Source organism: Tiliqua scincoides, chromosome 6, assembly GCF_035046505.1.
Source record: "Tiliqua scincoides isolate rTilSci1 chromosome 6, rTilSci1.hap2, whole genome shotgun sequence".
Lineage (NCBI taxonomy): Eukaryota > Metazoa > Chordata > Lepidosauria > Squamata > Scincidae > Tiliqua > Tiliqua scincoides.
In genome coordinates, this window is record NC_089826.1 from 7,190,567 (window position 1) to 7,208,566 (window position 18,000).

Sequence of the window (18,000 nt, forward strand, 5' to 3'; positions counted from 1 at the left end):
ATGTATATGCTTTTAACAATGATAGTCAATGGGACTTACTCCTGGGTAAGAGTGAGTACGATTACAGCCTAGGATTGTTAAAAATGTTCCTGCTTGATGATGTCTCTTCTGGTCATGACATCACTTCTGGTGGGCCCTAACAGATTCTCATTCTAAAAAGTGGGTCCTGGTGCTAAATGTGTGAGAACCACTGCTATAGGGAAAGGGGGCAACCTTTTCAGCAGTGCTGCTTCCGCTGAAGGCATCCCTTGGCACAGCACCTGAGCTATTAATTGGGGTCTCCCAGAGTTATACTTGAGCTCTCCCGTATCTTGCAAATAGTATCAAGATTTGTGTACTTTCTCTTCCTTCATTTGCAACAAATTTCTTATTTTTGGCCATCATCTGCTTAATGACATCATTTCCAGCCCTCAACAGTTTCCATAAATGCTACTTGACCCACTGTATGAAATGAGTTTTTGCAAAAACAGACATGAGGCATGCTCCTGTCTCTCTTGCCTAGAAGCAGGTTCCTTTACTTCTATGGCTGTGATTTTTAACCAATGTACAGTGGCACATTGGTGTGCCGCAAATGGATCTCCAGGTGTGCAGCTGGAGTTAGGGGGAGGGTCATTTATTAGTAGGGCCATTGGGGGATGTGAGCCTCCCACCAGCAGCATGGTGGCCCTTGTCAATTGTCCAAAAAAAACTGATGGTGAGACTTGACAATATTAGTGCCTTGTTAATGTGCTGTGAGATAAAAAGGTTGAAAACTGCTGACTGATGGTACACCGTCAGTATAGTAGTTGGCAACCTTCAGTCTCGAAAGACTCTGGTATCACGCTCTGAAAGGTGGTTCTGGAACTGGAACAGCATCTAGTATGGCTGAAAAGGCCGATTCGGGAGTGACAATCCCTTCCACACTGGGAGCAAGTGCAGTCTGTCCCTGGTCTGTCTCCCTGGCTGTGGGCCTTCCTTCTTTGCCTCTTTGCCTCAGACTGTTGGCAAAGTGTCTCTTCAAACTGGGAAAGACAATGCTGCACAGCCTGCCTCCAAGCGGGCCGCTCAGAGGCCAGGGTTTCCCACTTGTTGAGGTCCACTCCTAAGGCCTTCAGCTCCCTCTTGCAGATGTCCTTGTATCGCAGCTGTGGTCTACCTGTAGGGTGCTTTCCTTGCACGAGTTCTCCATAGAGGAGATCCTTTGGGATCTGGCCATCATCCATTCTCACGACATGACCGAGCCAGTATAGTCATATACCGACCGTCAGTATAGTACACCACTGAATACCTAACAGTAAGACATCAGAGCTGTGATCATAAAAATACAATCAGAACCATGAACTCTTGCCATCAATTTATTCTGAAGTACATGCACTCACTTCTGCAAACAAAGGGATGTATTTCTTAGATCAGAAGCCATTTTAAATAAAAATGTACACTAAGAGCTGTAGTACACACAACCAACAAAGTGACAGGAGAGGCAGGAAACTGGCAGCGTAGTCTGCTCAGCTGCTAACCATAACTATTACTACTGATGTATTACTTTTCCCATGATTTACAACTATTCGTGATGGATATGTGAAAGCTGAACCTCTGAATTCCAGCTGCTGGGAGAGTTCCCTTACCCCGAGTACCATCCCTCTCTCCACCTCTTCCATAAATGCAACATATACTCTGCTTCAACGAGTGTTCAGGACCCATAAAACAGGGAAAACATTTGCCCAGTCAGAGCAATGGCAGAAATATTGTTCTCCTAATTTGGCTTTATGACATTATTGCATAGAGCCACATCTGATTGGCTATGTGATGATGGGATAACATCATGCTATAAAAAAAGAAGCAGCATTATACGTAAATGAAACTAGAACCCTGGTTGCCTACAAATAAGCTAGTAAAGTTCAGGCTACGCCCTTTGAGCCTAAAACCTCACTCTTTCATGTGCCATCAGGGGGCTGCAGCTGCATAATCTATCTAACCTTCAAAAAGCAAATAAAGGATAGACTTATATCATTACAAAGAATCAAAAATCATCAAGAAGTCCTACACACATGCTTACAAGGTAATACTTAAAGTAAAGAATACAGGATGACATTACTCCACACAGCTCCGAACTATCACAAACTCATTAGTATACAACATATTTTATTTATTTTTATTTATTCACATTTTTATACCTCCCTTCCTCCAAAGAGCTCAGGGCGGTTTACACAGCTGCTCCTCCCCTCCTTCTTGTCCTCACAACAACCCTGTGAGGTAGGTGAGGCTGAGAGAAAGTGACTGGCCCAAGGTCACCCAGGAAGCTTTGTGGCTGAGGGGGGATTTGAACCTGGATCATCCAGGTCTAAGTCCACCTCCCAAACCACTACACCACCCTGGCTCTCTCTCTATGTTATTCTTAACATACAGTAACAGGGCTTGTTTTGTTTTGCCCAATCCTATCCCCCACTAGCTTGCATGCTCTGCAGACAGAGCTTGCTCTGCATGCAGTGCTGGGGGGCAACCAGATAGCCCGGAAGAGGTACATAAAAGTCATGTTTACATACTTCCCCATAAGCCTCCTGGTTGCCAATGGGTCTCTTTGGACCAACGCCAGCTCCAAGGAGCCTCTGTGGGTGTGTCACTCTGGGAATAGTGGGATAGGATCTTGGTGTGCATGCCTGCCATTGAGATTTTCCCCTTCCTGCTGCTGAATTGCCCCAGTTCAGCTCGGTCCCTTCTTCGATTCTCTCCCAAATCACCCTGCCACTACTGACCATCTAGGAGCCACTGACATGTACCTGGAGCCTCTGGCCATTTGCACCAGTGGTTTCGAACCATATGGCAGTGGTATAGTTTTTGCGCCACTGGAATGGGGCTTATTGGCAGCAGATCAAGAGATGCACTGCTGTCAGCCCTGAATAGGATTCAGCTGTTAATGTCATTTAGTAGCCCTGCACATAGAAACAGAAAGAAATCTGATGACATATAGGAGCTTGATAATGAGTGTGGTAAAGGAAATCTACTAGTCCTCAAGAAGGCTGGAGCAGAAGCAAATACAGAATAGATACACCATCAGTGAAGAACACAGGGAGCATCTCCGAATCATCTGCACCGAACACAGACTGGGAAGACAGGTTTTCCATTGGTTTTTCTCGTTTTCCCATTTTAGGTTTCTTGACCTATTTGTTAAGACAAACAGTCATTCAAATACATTTATGTATTTATTGAATACATCCCAAATTATGCATTTACATACATAATTATATGTTTACCGAACACACCAGAGAGGAGATAACCCTTGACAATTCTGTGTTAACACCCAGGGCCTTGTGGAAGATAAGTATTGGTGAACCAATTGAAAACAGTGACTACAAAGTTATCCAATCTGTATATAACTTGAAAATTTCCAAGGTAATTCGATATAGACACATCAGTTTAAAAAAGATGTGACTGCTAAAAAATGAAAAGGCTAGTACTGAAAAGGAAAGTCAAGGGTGTCCAATCTCTCTAAAGTGCATGGAGGTTGTTTAAAACCACAATCATGGTTTTAGACTAGACTAGAATGTGGAACATAAGTAGCAAAGGCTACTTGGAACATAAGTACATAATGTGGAACATAAGCAGCAATGGTAAATACATCAAAAGCAGAAAATCTGCAGGGGAGATGGCCGGGCCATGAGATAAAAGGTTACAGAAAATATGGACACTGCAGAGAAGCTGAATGTACCCCTTGCATCGTCTTCTCCTCAAAAGATTTAGACCAGATCCGTGCCTGAACTGACCTTCTCAGGGGTCTGAAGAACAGAGTCAAATAGAAGCAACCAAGTATGAGGTTCTAGAGCAGTGATTTTCAATTCTTTTCATCTCATGGCACACTGACAAGGCACTAAAATTGTCAAGGCACACCACCAGGTTTCTGACAATTGAGAAGGCACACCATGCTGCCAGTGGGAAGCTCACATTCCCTATTGGCTCTACGAATAAATGACCTTACCTCAAATTCCTGTGGCATACCTGTGGACTACTTGTGGCACACCAATGTGCCACGGGACAGTGGTTGAAAATGGTTATTCTAGAGCATACCAAGAAATTAAACATTAGTACAGGGGTGTCAAACATCAGGCCCGGGGGCTGGATGTGGCCCGTGGAAGCTTTTAATCTGGCCCTCAGGCTCTCAGCTGCTGAGCAGTGCCAAGGCATTACTGCTGAAAGGGCAGCCAACATGAAAATTTGGCTCTGCCATATCTTGAAATATGATCAAGCTTTGCATATTTTCTCTTCTGCCATTTGCAGCTAATGAGGTTCTAAGTGAAAAGTTTTTATTTTTAGTTGTGACCTGTTTAATGACATCACTTCCTGCCTAATGACATCACCTCTGGCCCTCAGCAGGCATCGTGAATGAAATGAATGAAGGCCCACTGTATGAAATGAGTTTGACACCTCTGCATTAGCACATCATTAGGTTCAGATTAGGTTCATCCACTCAACAGTTCTTAAGGAAACCTAATGAGAAAATGTTGAACTTCTACGTGTTGGCAACCTTCAGACTCGAAAGACTATGGTATCGCGGTCTAAAAAAAAGTTGCATGGTGCAGAGTTGTCAATCCGCTTGTCGGTTTTCACCCTAAACCCCACACGCCCCATGAGGTTAACGGACCGTGGCGAGGCAACACCTTACTGGCTGGGGACTGCCCAGCTTAAGGCGGGCGGTAGCTGCCCAATGAGATGCAATGATCTCTCCCACCGTCGGAAGCAGCCCCTGGCGTCATGCTCTATGCCAATCGAGCAAAGACTTATAACCAGTAAACTGCTGCTTCCTGTGTTGTGCTGACACCGTATGGTGAAGTTGGAGTGTCCTCTCCAGTGCGCGAAGCCTGGGTAAAGAAGGTATGGAGGATAGGCTTTTACCCATGCAGCAAATCCCCCCTCTCCACGTCACTGGAATGGTCCAATGGAAAGGCAGAAGCCAATACGGTTGGTTCCAGCGGCGTCGCAGGAGTTGCCAGAGCGTGACTGTGTACAGCCATGAACTGCCTCAGGGACTCCGGCTCCCGATTTTGCCTCGAGGTTGACTCCTGAAGCCTTTGCAGAGGGTGGGCAGGGAGGAGGCAAATGGAAGTATTGCTCTCCCTCTGCAATACCGGGTAGATGGGACTCGTCAGCCTGGGAAGGCAGCTCATCTAAGAGAAGGAAACTCTGACCTCAAACCTCCACTGCCTTGTGGCTATATCCAGTTGTGGAAAAGGCTTCAGGAGTTGAACTTCTAACATAAGTATATAACTTGCTCTTAACATCAGTCTCCCAGCCAGAGGGCTTAAAATTAGCTAATCTAACATAGGTATTTAATAAGGGACTGAGGAATCCAAGAAATTACCAATCAATCAGCTTAATTATTGTTCCAGGTAAACCGGTAGAAAGTATACGTATGAACCATATAGAAGGAGATTTGCTAAAGGAGAATCAGCATGATTTCCACAAAGGCAAGTGCTGCCTCACTAACCTTCTAGAGTTATTTGAGCGTGTCAATGGGCACATGGGTAGAGATGAGGCAGCTGACACTGTATAATTTGGACTTTCAAAAAGTTTTTGACAAAGTCCCTCACCATGAGTAGATTTAGCAATCATGCAATGAGACAAGTACACGTATGAATTGCTCACTGGGGAAAGAACAGGAAGCAGAAAGTAGAAATAAACTAGAAATTTTCACAAAAAAAGAGAATTGAAATGGGGTCTCCCAAGGATATGTATTAGGAATGGTGCTTTTTAATTTTCTTGTAAGTGACCTGGAGTTAGGGCTAAGCAGTGATTACAGACAGCACCAACTATTCAGCATGGAAAAAAAAACAACCAAAGCAGATTATGGTCCAAAAGGACCTCTTCAAACTGGACAACCAAACAGAAAATGCCAAAAGCATAAAGTGAGGCACATTGGGGCAAAAAAATCCCAACTTCTGATAGACACTGATGGAAATAGACACTGATGGAATTTAAGTTGTCCGTGATGAACCAGGAAAGTAACCTCGGGGTCTGATGGATACCACAATGAAAATGGTGACCCTGTGTGCAACAGCTGTGAAGAAGGCAAATGCCATACTAGGCAACTACTTTTTACCAGTCTGAAAATCTCCACTGACTGACACTACAACCTGTCAGGCACTCCACTCCCCCAGTTTTTGCACTGTTAGGCAACTGAGAAGCCAAGTGTTATCCTCTAAGTGGGCTGCATTAAGTCATATTTCAATTGCTTTTATTTGTCCCAGGTTTTTTCCATCAGGGAGAGCAAGCTCAGGCCTGTTTAGCAAGGCAACTGCATCCTTCACCTGGATCAAACCCCTGGGATCTGGGATTGGTGATCTGGAGCCAGGAATCACCCTGGAGCAGGGGTCTCCTCAGGGGTAAGGGCCTCCTCAGGAGTAGAACCTGGGCACTATCAGGACTGGGATCCCAGGCAAGTCACTTCCCTGGGAGTAGGCCCTAGTGCCTCCTGGGAGAAGTCAGCAGCCACGTGGGCAGAAGGGGTGGGGCTGGACCAGAACAAGGCGAGCCTCATAAGGGGGCTGGACAGCCTAGGGAGAGGTCGCTCCTCTCCAGTTGGGAGAGGGATTGCAGAGGAGGCCGGAGGGGGTAGCCACCCCGGCCTTACTCAGCCAAGAGAGGCTTCAAGGAGAACTTTGCTAGCCTCAGCCCTGGAGGGAAGGGCCGGAGGCTGGGAACCACCCAATGCTAGACCCACCTGGGAGCTGGGGGTGAAAACCGGAGGGGCGAGGCTGCTGCCAGAAGGACCCCATCTCAACTACCCACATTGGAGGCCAGCTTATCAAGGGGCAAGACCGGAGGTACAAGGGGCCCTCCAGAGGACAGCTAAGCTAACCTCCGACAACGCTGCGACAGCATCGGGAACCCCTATCCCTTTCCGACTGGCACTGACCGGGGAACCCTGCCGGAACCTGCAAGGGGTCGGGAAGGAGTGGGGAACGCGCATATAGGTCGTCGACGCCGCGAGTCTCTGTAAATCAAAGGGGCCTGTGATGTAACAGGCCCCATGAATGTCAAGAGTTTAACCAGAGTAAATCGTCTATACAAATCTGCTGTAACTGCCTCCTGTCCTTCTGTCCGCCGACGACCTGCGCGCATCGTCCGGGTAAGCCCCCCGTGCCCGGGCACCCCCAAGGGGGCGGGGTCTCCGCCCGCCATGAACATCACAGTGACCCATAAGTGACACAAGCCTGCCACACAGCCAACCAGCATAATCCGTCACACAGAGCTTAAAACAGCAGGGTGGCTAAGTAAAAATGTGTAACTGAGTGAAAGGAGTTAAGTCACTAAAACACAGTTTCAGACACCTTGTGTTTGTTTTTCTTTTGCATTGCCACATTCATCCTCCTCATCCCTAGGTGAGGCCCTCCAGAAGACAGGGGTATATCTACCTGTGAGGAAGAAATCATACATGCTAACAACCTTCACTATAAATACTGAACTCATTCCCTGGCTAAGGTGACAAATAAAACAAAATACAGTATGATGCAAAGGGCAGTACAAAACGTCTGTGACCCAGACTCAGCTAACGTTAGTCAAGCTCATCAAAGGGGCTTACAACGGTCGCAACTAAATGAAGCCCAATCACAGACGGCTAGCTCCCACATTCTGCTACAGGAAACGTCAGCACTAGCTTAGCAGTCTGAGTAACCAAATTTGTGTTGCTGGCAAAGAAAACCTCAAGGAAATAGAGGAATTCCCCCCCCCCCCGGAAAAAGACAGGTTACCTGTATTTCTAGTTCAGCATTGCTAAAATGGTCACATAGAGGAAGTTCTTTCTGCTGCAACGTTCACTTTTGAGATCTTTTCTATCAGAGCAGAGAACCTGATGGACTGCGGAAGGAACAAATCAAACCTCGCTTCTCGCACAGGAGACTCGCGAGGAGACTCACTTCTCCTTTCTTGTCTGCACAAGCCATCACCATCAAAAGTAAAGAGAAAACCCAGGGAATTCGACAGCTGTGCACAAATTTTGTCCCTGTGCACTGCCCACTCAAAAATGAAGACTGAGCTAAAGCTGGACAAGGCTGTCCAGATCATTCCTGAACGTCTGGTTACCCTAACTGTAACAGATGGTCAGACATGGCAGCTATAGTTTTAACCAAGCAAGCCACTAATTTAGTCAATATTTACACATTTTAAACAATGCAGTAGTTACAAAGCTAGGGTAATTTGCACTTCAGAGAACTGGAGATAGTGGCAATTCCCAAGGGGCATGCAGCCATTTATCCTCATTAACTCCAGGTAAATGGATGAGACACTTGGTCTATAGTTTTTTTTTCTTCTACTAAAAAGAATGTCTGCTATTCAGCAGTCCTCTGTCGCTTGAAAGAAATACAGAAATTTAATAGTCTAGATTATTTCAAAGCGCCTGGAGTCAGGTATTACTAGGTCTTTGAAGTGTTATAGATCTTCATTACCACTAATCAAGTCACAGCAACATCCTACACATTTTTATTAATGCATCTATACAACAGCAGCAGCCAGGGAGCTCCTGGGAGGAGAGCTTGACTTGCCCGTGCAAGAACTGCTGCGGCAACAAAACTTTCTCCAATGAGGTTTTAGCGCCCTCACTAAAAGTCAGGTAAGTCTGAGAACAACAGATCTGAGAAGCAAACTCCGTTCGACAAGCCAACACCTGAGCACTGAAGGCTGTGATGGGATCTCTTGCACAGAAAAGCTATCAGATTACTACTATCAGATTACCAAAAGCATGCTGTGAATCGGAGACCCACCTTCCTTGTTTCATTGTCTCCATTCTACGCCCCTTTCTCTCTCTCACATCTCCACCCATTATCCCTCTGCTACCAGCTTTTTAGCCCACTTTCTTCACCACAACCCTGACTTCTGTTTCTCAGTACACTTCACAGTCTCCCTGTTCCTTAGCTCCCCTCCCGCTGTGGCCCTCTGAACTCCCCAGTGCCCCTTCCTATCCTGAGCAGACAGTTCTTTTTCCTATTCAACACACTATGATTTTTCTTCCAGTCAAATTGATTCTCCGTTTCACTCACAGAAGCTACAGTGTTTGTCAGGATTCTATTGTCAGCATTTGCATCCCTTAAACCAGGGGTCTCCAAACCCCAGCCTGGGGGCCAGATGCGGCCCGCGGAGAGCCTCTATCCAGCCTGCGGCCAGTCTCTGATCCCCTGAGAGCCTTTGGCCCAGTTGACCAAACACAACCAGAGTTGGGCTTGTGGGGTGGAGGAATAGGGCTCCATTTAAGTGTGTGCTTTATTTCTTGGGCTATGTTCGTGCTTGGAGAAATCATGGACATTTGAGCCCATTCATTTCAGTCATTCATCTAAGTTCCATCTCGAATGTATTTATTTAAATTTTATATTTCATTTCTTTTCCGGCCCTTGACACCATGCCAGATATTTGATGCGGCCCTCTGGTCAAAAAGTTTGGAGACCCCTGCCTTAAACCAGCAGTCACCAACTCATGACCGCTATGTAACAAAAATGTGGTCCCCATTCAGACAGCAGCTTACCGTTTTGCCTCTGCGTGGCTCATATTCCGAGTAGATCTGGGCATCAAGATGCTCTGGGCAGTTGCTTCTGTTGCCCAGCATCCCAGAAGACTGTGCAATAGGACATGTGACTGCCCAAACCATCCTGGTGCCCAAATCTACTCAGAAGATGAGCCATGCGGAGGCAGAATGATAAACTCCACTCAAGGAGCAGAAGGCTTTCCCCAAACCCCGAATCCGGGCCCCGGGCCAGGGTTTGGAGAAACCTGCCCTAAACAATTTAAACATTCCATGACATCAAAGAATATCAACCAATGGCTGACAGCAGTTTCTGTTCTATAATAGTCAGCTAAACCAGCTGGCTCCTCTTTAGATTATGAAAAACCTGCAAGTGAAGATATACTACTGATACTACCGGAGATTTAAATCTTTAAAGCTGCCATGTACTAGGGCAAAAACAGTCCAGAGTTGTCAGCCGAATTGAATGCTGACAGGATCTGCCAGCAGCATGACTTGCTGATGTACAGGAGCGTTAATTTTCCGGAAGAGCCTCTATATACAAAATGAAACTGCATCTCCCGCTAACAGGAACACACTTAAACCTATGGCATCTCTGCAGCTGCACTTTCAATGTACAATAGCAACCATAAGCTGAACATTGGTTTCTTCTAATGTGTGGTTCCACCTAACTACTACCAGATCAGCCCTGTAGTACTTCAACTCTTCTGTTACACTGCGTGGGCACTTTCAGCAGAGGTGGCCCAGTACTCTGGCACCTGAAAGACAGGCACTACTCTATGATGTGTTTCCTCAGTATATTTAAGTGACACGTTACTACACAACTTTGTGGAGTAGCGTATTTTTCTATGGATAGCTTCAAACAATATTCACAGATCCATAACTGTTACTGCCCTGCAAGGAAGAAGAGAAGTTTTATATTTGTAGATTTTAACTGATGCAGGTAGTCTTATGGGCATCTTCAGAGGCCAAAAGGTGAGCTAAAAATCTCCAGAATAAATAAATGCATGCATGGTACTTTGCAAAGAATTAGAAGGTACCTGCCCCCCAAAACATTCCACATTCTCTTACATGGGGGAAATCAAAGCAGCAAACTGGGGTTGAGGCTAGACTAGCATCCTGCTCCTGAGAACCCTAGCCATTGAGAATGAAGATTGGTCCTCTCTGCGTTGACCTGTTTGTTGGCCACACCACACTTCAGCATGATGGAGGCTGAGAACTGGCATTTACAGCCTGTATAATCGAAGAACCCAACCTATGCTCACTGAAATTATACCATGTCACAAGAGAGAAGGAAAGACCAAAGTGTAGATGGCAGATAAACACAGGTGCAATTAATGCCCAAGCCCAGATGACTCAGCTGAATGCCACAAACACAGCAAAATACTTCCCCTACTACAAACGGACACTGAACAGAACCCCCCCACTCCTTTCCCAAGGGACTCGATGTGCAATAAACTGCAAAGCAATCTACTCACATATCTTACCTCCAATCACGCACACGCACACCAATGAAATGAATAGAAACCAATGGGGGGGAGAGAGTAAGGGCAAGCTTATTACAACATTATAATGATGTAACGGGGAAAATGTATAGAGAACAAAAGGATGCTGAGATAGAGAGCTTAGTGAGTCACAGAGGGAACCAAACAGAGCACTGGAGTTAGCACAGAGTTCATTAAAGAAAGCAAAAAGAGGGGTAGATAAGAAATCTAGTCCACTACGAAATGGGTGTGGTGTATTCACACAACGTGACAGATTATAGGGATATTTAATGGACTTTGGAAGCCCTTTTTCTTAGAAACTGGAGCCACTTTGCTTAGTTTTTCCAAGCTGTAATTCCCCAAATAATGCTCTATCTTTTTCGGCTGCTTCTTTTTCTAAATGGAAGTGCAATGCTATGTACATTACAAACAAGAGAATTTGAAAGACCGTATGTATCCATTCATCAGGTGAAGGCGAGAGCAGATGTTGTTTCCGTGCCACTTTCCATGGACTGAACCATCTAAGAGCACAATCCTGAGCTCTCCAGTGCTGGCAGTACATGCATATGTTCTCTGGGAGTCGAGAACACGCTGCAAAGCATGTTCGCGGCACCTGGGAAAAAGGAACATCAGTGCTGGGCTTCAGAGCACAGAAGACATTGACAAGAAGTAGCAGGAAGTAAGCAAAGCTGCTTCTTGGCAGTGAGGCTTCTTGGGGAGGGTGGGTGGGAAGGGAGCGGAACTGGGTGGGGAAGGGCCGGGAAGGGGATTGGACTTGGGAGGGGGTCTGACGCCAGAACCTGTGCTCTCTCCCCAGCTGCAGAGCCCTATACGAGTCTCCTTGGTTCTCTGCACCCACTCAATAGCGGGTACATGGCCAAAGAGACCTATTGGAACCACAGCTCCCTTGGAGTAAAATGCTCCCCTAAACCAAGAAGACTCCAGCAGCTGCCTTGCTGCCCATAGGATTCAGCGGCGGCCATTTCAGCATCCCCTGTGTGCCGAGGAGCTTCAAATTGGGCTCTAAATTGGAGAAGAGATTATTTTATCCAATGCAGAAGGACGTGAATTCTATATTTCAGATCTATAAACAGCAATGAACATTCCCTCCTCTGATCCTTTGCCATTTTCCAAGAAACAAGAGTTCTTGTACACACACAGTTCCAACAAAGTGGAGTACGTTTACAGACATACTATCAAACGCAATCTATCAAACTACCTAGACAAACTATCAAACTTTCCACTGCCATCAAAGCTGGTACAAAATGAACCTTACAAGATACTTGTGTAGGTAGCTGTAAATACATATATGAAGCAACTAAACCAGCACTTGTTTTGCACTGACTCCTTTAATCTCAAACAGAACACAAATGCATTGAACCACCAACCAAACTACAAGCTTAAGAGCTATTTCACATATCGCGTATGCATATTTTTTCATTCAACTGCCGCAACATCAAGCACGGCCATCAGATAAGAAAGAGCTCTCATATCACTCAGAACAATACCTGATGGCTCAAACATTTAAACTGCAGGTCAGCACATAATGACTGAGTGATGAGCATGTACAGTATGTGAATCTGTGCTGAAGTCACAGTTGGCATCCTTCAGTCTCGGAAGACTATGGTATCGCACTCTGAATAGTGGTTCCAGAACAGTGTCCTCTCCAGTGCACGAAGCCTGGGTAAGGTAGATATGGAGGATAGACTGTTGCCCATGCAGAAAATCCCCCCTCTCCACGTCGCTGAAATGGTCCAATGGAAAGGCAGAAGCCTATATGGTTGATTCCAACGGCGTCGCAGGAGTTGCCAGAACGTGACTGTGTTCAGCCATGAACTGCCTCAGGGGTTCCGGCTCCGGATTTTGCCTCGAGGTTGACTCCTGAAGCCTTTTCCATAACTGGGTGTAGCCACAAGGCAGTGGAGGTTTGGGATCAGAGTTTTCCTTCTCTCAGATGAGCTGCCTTCCCAGGCTAAGGAGTCCCATCTACCCGGTGGCTGTTTAGTCGCCTCTTACGACAAGTACAGCCAAATGGAGGGCCTATTCTTATCCCCAGCCCCCAGGGGAAAGTCACAGCGCAACAGGTATTGCATGCCCATTTATATACCTTCCTCCCTGATCCTTTCCTGAGTCAATTCAAATACGGAGAAAAATCACAGATTTGTACGCACTTGCTCTACCTTTGCACATCAAAAGTTCCATATTCAGCCCATGGCATCTGCAGGTGAACCCAGAAAAAGACTCCTGTCTGAAACCCTGGAGAGCCACTGCCTGCTGGAATAGACCAAGCCGAACTCAATGGATCAGTGAATAAGTTTTCCTCTTGTTCCTGCACAAGCTTCTGAACATACAAATATTCATTAGCAGTTGCTTTCCCACACACAGCCTTCACTTCCCCGAAGGCTTTCTAGCGATGAGTCCAAACCATTCAGAATTTCCCGTACCAGCAAGATTTCTACTTTCCACCTGAAGATCAAATCTGAAGAATATTAGAAACATCCCTAGATCTTGCCCATTAAAAGTGAAATCAGCCCCTGGCAAGTTTGCTCCCTTCCTTTACAGAACAGCTTGTAATGAAATACAGGTATTTAGAGCAACAGTAAGGACGTGGGGAGGAATGTCTTTCTCCCACATATGCTTAAGCAGCTCTCCACAAGATGCAGTAAACAGATTCAGGCAACACTGGCCAAGGTAACCCTACTTCCTGGCACCAGGGCAGCAAGCTGCAAGCACCTTCTGGTCCAGAAAGTACTTGCCTCTACCTTGCACCAAAGCATGCCAGAACCAATACACCTCTGCCTGCATTTAGGACTGAGATGATGCTCTGTGCCTACAGACTTCAAATATTTGCCAAGCCCTCCTGCTCCAGTATGTACTTTCTTACAACTGACTAGGCTGAACGCAGCTGTGGGACCCTGGAGTTTTAAGCACAACACTGGTGGGAGATCACTTAGCCCAGGGGTGCTCAATATGTGGATCGCGATCTACCGGTAGATCGCAAGGCAAAATGTTAATATGTCAGTTTCGTCTAGTGATTAGAGGAGACATATTTAGCTGACACTAAACTGACACTGAAACTGACACTTTAGCTGCTCTTCAGGCATGCAGCAAGGAAACTGAGGAAACTGACTAGACTCCAGCAGGAGCTCCATACATTAAAGGGGGTGTCTGTCAGACGCTTCCTTCCCCCCTGGTAGATCTCCCGGCATTGCTGGGTTTCAAAGTAGCTCTTGAGCCAAAAAAGTGTGAGCACCCATGACTTAGCCTTTCCCCTTGGAAAGGGGCTATTCTGCTCAGAATCACTCCCAAACTGCACACTCCCCTCACTGCCATGGCCTATTGTGACCTACAGGGAGCAGAGAATTGTCCTTTTTGCTTAGGAAAAACTCTATAAACTCTATATGCACTGATAGTGTTGCAGAATAAACACCGTCTGTTCCAATACTTTTCATACCCCCAAACCCTCAGTCTCAACTTCAGGGGTGCTCAGAGTTTTCTGTCTTGCTACAGTCATTTCTCTGCTGACCCCCTCTCTTGCAGCCTGCCACCCTACTGGCCACGTCTCCTGTCCTTGTGATCCATACATTGGCATCCTTCAGTCTCTGAAGACTATGGTATCGCACTCTGAAAAGTGGTTCTGGAACAGAGTGTCCTCTCCAGTGCGCGAAGCCTGGGTAAAGTAGATATGGAGGATAGACTGTTGCCCATGCAGCAAATCCCCCCTCTCCACGTTGCTGAAATGGTCCAATGGAAAGGCAGAAGCCAATACAGTTGGTCGCAGGAGTTGCCAGAACATGACTATGTTTAGCCATGAACTGCCTCAGGGACTCCGGCTCTGGATTTTGCCTCAAGGTTGACTCCTGAAGCCTTTTCCATAACTGGATGTAGCCACAAGGCAGTGGAGGTTTGGGATCAGAGTTTTCCTTCTCTCAGATGAGCTGCCTTCCCAGGCTAACGAGTCCCATCTACCTGTTTAGTACTTATGACAAGTACAGCCAAACTGAGGGCCTATTCTTATCCCCAGCCCCCAGGGAATAATACAGCCCTGTGATCCAATACACCCCAAATTCAGTGCAACCTGTTACTACATCCCATATCAGAGACCCCTCCTCCCACAAATTCCAGCATCTATATCTTAAGTCTCAATGCAATTCTTCCCAACTCTTTCACCATTCCCAGCATATTTTTGCCAAAAACACTCTTGCAAAAACTCTCTCTGATGCAGCTAACCCAGAGAGTCCACCTGCCCAGATCATATCCTGCTAGTCAAGCCACCCCACAGATCCAGACATCTTCTGTCATGCCCTTAACTGCCCCTGCGAACCAAGCTCCAGTGCCGCTCCTCCACTCTGTTGCTGCCATCCACCGCAACCCCAACCTCTCTTCCACAACCTCACAAGCTGGACCCCACATTGTCCAAGTTGCAGAAACTTCAGGAGCACCTTTTCCTTGGACAACCAAACCATTTTTGCTTTTCTGCTCAAATTATCTCACAGCCCTAACATTCCTCAAAGCTGAAGACAATTTCAGCCCAACCCAACTTCAACCCTCAACCCAAACAACTTCTTTAGTTCTCTCTCCTACTACTCCCCACACCCCGAAAGTGTTACCTTCATCTTCCTCAGTCAGCTCCAACATCCCACACTGCCCTATTTGGCTCCCTGCAGCATTTCATTCTGTTTGGCCAGGGTTCAACAAGGCACATGCTTCCAATCAACATGTCAAAACAGTAAGCGCATTTCACTAGCAACTGAGGATCCACAACCACACCTGTGATTAAGGGAGGAAGAGGGCAGGTGCAACTTTTAGAAAAAAAAGTGAGCCCTGGAACCTCTCATATTAGACCTTGAGAAGTTGCCCTCTGCCCAAAGAACCCCACACTCCTATAACCCCCTCCACCCACCCTTAATCAGCTACCACCAAAACAGTGTCAATTCCAAAAGCATAAGAGCTACGTAGGGAGGGGAGAGGCACTCTGCAGATGCTCTGAGGCACCTCTTTTATGACTGCTGAAGTAGTCATAGTTTTTACCCAGTAGTTCCTGTTTTCACCCAGACAATTCAATTTGCTTACATATACATCATTGCATGTTTTTTCCTTCTTACATCATGTAAGCCTTGCCAGTCATACATCACACATCATGTAAACCTTGTCAGTTGCCTTGCGTAGAAAGTTTGGGTGTCTGCTTTTTTATTTAAAAAAGTCAGGCTATATACAAAATAAAAGTAAAGGCAAGGAGAGAGTGTGGGCCTGAATCACTCACCACCTGCACTAAAGCCCTGGCGCATGGATTCTCAATCATACTCCAGCACCCTCCAACCTCTGCCATTGGAATAACTAGATGGGGTGTAAAGCACTAAGTTTTACAGGCACCTGAACGCAGAATGTGCTCCCCTTTGGAGCTATTCCCGGTGATGGGAGCAAAACAGAGGTGTATGCCTGGCTCCAAAGGGGAGGGGTAGGCACCACTTGTATGGCACATTTGGGCACCTGTAAAACCTAGTGCTTTGCATCCCCTCTAGCTCTGCCACTGCCCTCTGTCCCCACCCCATTCCTCATTGGCTAGCCCCAGCATGACATTTCTCCCTGCCACACTCATGGGGTGGTGATGGCCGTGTCAGTCCACTGGAAACAAACACCTGTACACCAGCAGGGCAATATCTTTTACTCGCCCCAGTGAAAACATCACAAAGCAGTAATCAAGCTTTTGGGTCCTACAGAACTCTTCTTCAGGCTGGACCTTAAGACTGCAGAATGGGGGGGGGGGGCAGACCCAAAGCAGGGCAGAATAGTGAAGCTTCTGAAGGTTGGAGCTCTCCCCCCTAGCTCTAGCATAGCTAGAGGGGAGGCAAAGCAGTAAGGGAGCCTCACCACAGTAAGCAAGCGGACCTTCCTCTTCAGAGCCATTCTGGACAGGGGAGCAAAAGAGAGGAGGCCCCCTGCACATGGTGGTGAAGCTTCCTGCAAAACTTAGTGCTTTGCCCCCCTCTAGCTATGCCACTGGCACCCAGAAGAAAGTTTTTTTTGGGGGGGGGGGGAAAGCTGTCTTCTCCCCATCACCTCCCCTATTCCAAGAAAGCCATTTCTTAAGCAATCAATTCCAGATCTGAATGAAGGAGAGTGGCAAGCCAGGATTGAGCAGGAAGGGGAGGCACGTGTGGAGCTTTGGGCTCTAGCCAGCTGCCAGTGACATAGCCAGAGGGGGGAAAAGCACTAAGTCTGGTGAGGACCGGAGACATTCTGGGTGGGGGGAGCAAAATGGAAGTATATGCTGGGATGCCTTCGAAGGGGAGAGGCATGCTGGGATGAGGCTCCCTGCCGGACTTAGTGCTTTGCTTCCCCCTCTGGCTACGCCACTGGCAGCTGGGATGGGGCTTCCTGCCGGACTTGGTGCTCTGTCCCCCCTCTGGCTATGCCACTGGCAGATCAGATGAGGCTCCCTGTGGACTTGGTGCTCTGCCCCCCTCTGGCTACGCCACTGCCCCCCCCCCTGCTGCCGCCGCCGATGAAGAGTCCCGAAGCCGGCTGGCGGCTGGGTGGCATCCTGGGGGCGGCTGCCCCCACAGGTCCTGCGGTCTCCTCACCTCCTGGCGGGGTCTCCCTTGCGCCGGTCCTCCATGGCGAGCGAAGGCTGCGGGGCGGGGCAGCTCAGCCGCCTTCCTCCTCCTCCTCGTCGGGACCCGCGACTCAGCAGCGGCGGCAGGACTCGGAGCCGGCGGGGCTTCCCGGGGCTCGGCGAGCGGCGCGGCGCGGCAGGTCGGCGGGGCTCTGCCCAGCGGCGGGGCTCTGCCCAGCGGCGGGGCTCCCCCTCCCTCGCCCCCCGCCCGGCCACTGGCACCTCCCGGGGGTCCCTCGCGGCGCTCTCCTCCTCCCGAGCGCAAAGGCGCAGGGCGCACTCGCGGCCGCCTCCGCGCCCCGTCCGGCACTTAAAGCCCGAGCCGCGGGGCCGCCCCCTGCCCGCCCTCCGCGGCCAGCCCTCGTGCTCCCTCGGCGGCGGCGGGGAGGGGCCGGGCCGCCTCCGGGCCGCCTCCTGGA

General features: G+C 47.9%; 1 protein-coding gene across 1 annotated transcript in view; it reads right to left on the reverse strand.

Annotated features, from left to right (window-relative positions):
• Positions 1-17,679, reverse strand: part of SLC4A4 (solute carrier family 4 member 4) — a 207,368-nt gene extending 189,689 nt beyond the window's left edge. Inside the window, exon 1 of the mRNA XM_066632671.1 lies at positions 17,550-17,679. Coding sequence (XP_066488768.1) covers positions 17,550-17,584 — 35 coding nt within the window. The 5' untranslated portion in view covers positions 17,585-17,679. The remainder of the gene's footprint in view (positions 1-17,549) is intronic.
• Positions 17,680-18,000: the final 321 nt, after the last annotated feature.